At 51.8% G+C, this 3,008-nt stretch overlaps 1 protein-coding gene across 1 annotated transcript; it reads right to left on the bottom strand.

Annotated features, from left to right (window-relative positions):
* Positions 1-1,007: 1,007 nt before the first annotated feature.
* Positions 1,008-2,332, bottom strand: LOC119279067. The gene is made up of 2 exons (XM_037560475.1): positions 1,975-2,332; positions 1,008-1,925 (listed from the first exon to the last, which is right to left on the bottom strand). Exons 1-2 carry the CDS (start codon positions 2,330-2,332, stop codon positions 1,195-1,197), a joined length of 1,089 nt encoding a protein of 362 aa, XP_037416372.1. The 3' UTR covers positions 1,008-1,194.
* Positions 2,333-3,008: the final 676 nt, after the last annotated feature.

Here is a 3,008-nt window from a genome sequence, read left to right as displayed (position 1 = left end):
GTACCTTTTACAAGTACATCAAGATGTGAATGACAAACAAGACAGGTTCAAAGTCTTTCTGAGGGGCTCCATTCGTGGATGAAGCTAAAGTGTTGCCACCGCTGGATCCAGTTTTCATGTTGGAGCAAATTGATTCGTGCGGAGCCGGGGGCTCTATAGTACAAGGGCAAGCTCAGATTAGAAGGCCCCCCGAACAAGTCCTGGACTACGGAGTCGATGAAAGTTGTTCTGATGAACCTTGGTGGCAACCCGATCGAGATCCTAGCGCCGACAAACCGCCGCCAGCTCGAGGAAATGGCTTGGCTACGTGACCCGTTCTATGTTGACAAGCTGGTGACACGTGTCAAGCGCAAAATCAAGAGGGGCTACTAAAAAGCAAGCGTTTTCACGCTCCACTAGCTGACATATATAGTCTTCTACTATCAATAAAAGCAAAAAAAAAATTAAAAAGTCAGTGACTCGGATATAAAAATTTGGTAGTTATCCAAACACATGCCATGCCCATCAGTCAATACCGATAGTTTGGTAGGATGGAGATGACTTGCTTTCATTTTAATATAGAAAGATTATTTTGTTAGAAAATGGTTTTTTCTAACAAAGCACATTTATATAAAAAAGAATTATGGTCATGTGTAGTAGAAGTCACTATTTCTTTTGTGGGGGGAGGGGCAAACTCCATCCCTCAAAGCTCAACACTTTATTATTAGCAGTCTGAGCAGTGTACAGATATAAGTTTGGGCCTTAGGAAGGAGATGGCTTCAAAAGCCCTTTTGAAACTACATCTAGAACCTTTGCTGCAAAGAAAAGTACAGCTAGGGGAAGATGTACTGGAGAAGGATTTCTTAGCAAGATTATGAGCCATAGAGCTTTTAATCATTGGAATGTGCTCAATCCTGTAAGAATGAAGACTAGAGACAAGATCAAAGAAATCAACAAAGCAGGTCGTATGCTCCAATGTCCAGGATGCCAAACTCCTGCAAATGAAATGCTTGCAAGTTGGAATGATATAACACGGAAGTAAGATGCATTTCACCACAGGATTAGCACAAAGCATAATATCCTCCTACAACGACATTAAAGTTGACTAATACTAGGTAGGACTAGCATCAAAGTTGAACTGCATCTGCTAATAAACATCACCCAAATACTTAGTTTAAGCAACCACGAACTGCCTTGAGTGAGTGCTGGACCTAATCACACCAATGCGTCGGACCAAGGGGAGAGCTTGTGGATGCGGATGTGCAGGGGAACTTCCATGGACGCAGCCCCGTCCCCTGCTGCTGCTGCTGGCACCAGGTACATGGGCGGCACCATCAGGAACGTCGGCTCCCCCGCGGCGACCACCGCGCCGGGCGACGAGCTGCTCCTCATGTGCATGTCCACCAGCACCATGTCCTCCTTGCCGCACTTGGCCGGCTCCAGGTTGACCCACATCTTGCACGCGAACCGGGGCCGCGTCGCCGCGCTCGCCCTGGCGCACACCACGGACACGGCGGTCACGCCGGCGCCGAGCGCGCCCACGGTGAGGAGGAACACGCGGTTGTCGTCGTCGCCGAGGAGCACCAGCCGCGGCGCCGACACCGGCACGCGGAGCTGGCTGGCCTTGCCGTACTGCACGGCGCGCACCGGCACCGAGTGGACGGTGTGGAGGTGGCCGGCGAGCGCCTGCGGCGCGCCGACGTAGCCGCAGCCGGGCTCCGTGGAGCGGCAGGGCGCGTGCGGGCACGCGGTGTGGTGCTCGGCGACCTCGTGGTAGGTGACGTACCGCTTGCAGCCGGCGTTGGGGCACTCGATCCGGGTGGAGGACACGACGGCGTCCAGCGCGGGGCAGGGGTCGAAGAAGCCGGCGCCGTCCACGCACGCCTTGCACTGGCCGCAGGGCAGCTGGGCGACGCAGCCGGCGCAGGCCAGGTGCCCGCTTTGCACTGCAGCAGCAGCAGGAACACAGATCGGAGTCCGTCGGTGAATCAGCACATCTTCTTGAGGAAGGAAAGGATGGATGTTTCACCGGGCGGCACGGCACCGAGAGCGAGTGTGGAAGAAAAAAGGGAAGAACCTGGAAGACGGGGGGCTTGAAGGGGAGGGTGCAGAGGGGGCAGTGGAGCAGGCGCTTGTCGATCCTCACGGCGAGCTCCTCTCTCGGGCCGAACGCCGACGCCGCCGCGACGATGGCGCCTCCGTCTCCTCCTCCGGCCGCATCTGGAGCGACGAGCTCTTGCTTCACGGAGTGGGCGTCGGGCAGGTCGAGGCGCGGCTTCTTGGCGCTCTCCTCGTCGGCCTTGTCCGGCGAAGCCCTGCTCCTCCCCTCGACGGCGACGGCGGCGCCCTGCATCCTGGCTGGCCGGACTTTGGGGAAAAAGAACTTTTTTCTAGCAGGAGTTGTGAGAGAGAGAGGAGAAGAGCAGAGGTCCAAGAAGAAAAGGGGCCGAGGCAGCTACGGCTTCGTCATTGACCGGTCCTGGATAGTAGCACTTGCCACCGTCATTAACGTAGTAGTACTAGCTCTTCATGATAAACGAGCCAAAATGGTTTGATATATGCACATTACTGTCATAATGCCCCAACCAGCTGCATGTACTATGTTATATCATTGTTTAGCGTAAAAAAATGTCTTACATTTTGATACGGAGGTTGTATTTTTTATGATTCGGCAAAGCAAATATCTACATTATTCCTCTCCATCCTCTCCATATCTTTCATATCTAACGGTTGCCGTAATTAGCGTAATCGGTCAATTATGGTTAGGATAGTAATTGTGAGTACTTGTATATCTTTTGTAAGCATCTACTGCTTTTCTTAACCGGCTGCATCTATTACTATGAGATATCAATGTTAAGATATTTTTGTATATGTTGTGAGTACTTCCTTGTATATACTCGATTGTGGGTCACAACACCGTGGTTTCCATCCACAAACTTATATATGGTATAGATATAAGCCGTCCTCTTAATCAATTTCATTATTGCTACTTTGTCAATGTATTCATGATGTCTTCTCTTTCAAGTACC

The sequence above is a fragment of the Triticum dicoccoides genome, chromosome 3B (genome assembly GCF_002162155.2).
Source record: "Triticum dicoccoides isolate Atlit2015 ecotype Zavitan chromosome 3B, WEW_v2.0, whole genome shotgun sequence".
NCBI classification, from domain to species: domain Eukaryota; kingdom Viridiplantae; phylum Streptophyta; class Magnoliopsida; order Poales; family Poaceae; genus Triticum; species Triticum dicoccoides.
Note: the sequence above shows the minus strand (reverse complement) of the source record. Positions and strands in the feature narration are given on the sequence as shown.

Bases quoted from the DNA above. Each gene is read 5' to 3' on its own strand.
- LOC119279067 (XM_037560475.1), bottom strand. From the start codon at position 2,332: ATGCAGGGCGCCGCCGTCGCCGTCGAGGGGAGGAGCAGGGCTTCGCCG. The intron at 1,926-1,974 runs GTGCTGATTCAC...CTGCTGCTGCAG, and splicing joins CTTTCCTTCCTCAAGAAGAT to TGCAAAGCGGGCACCTGGCC.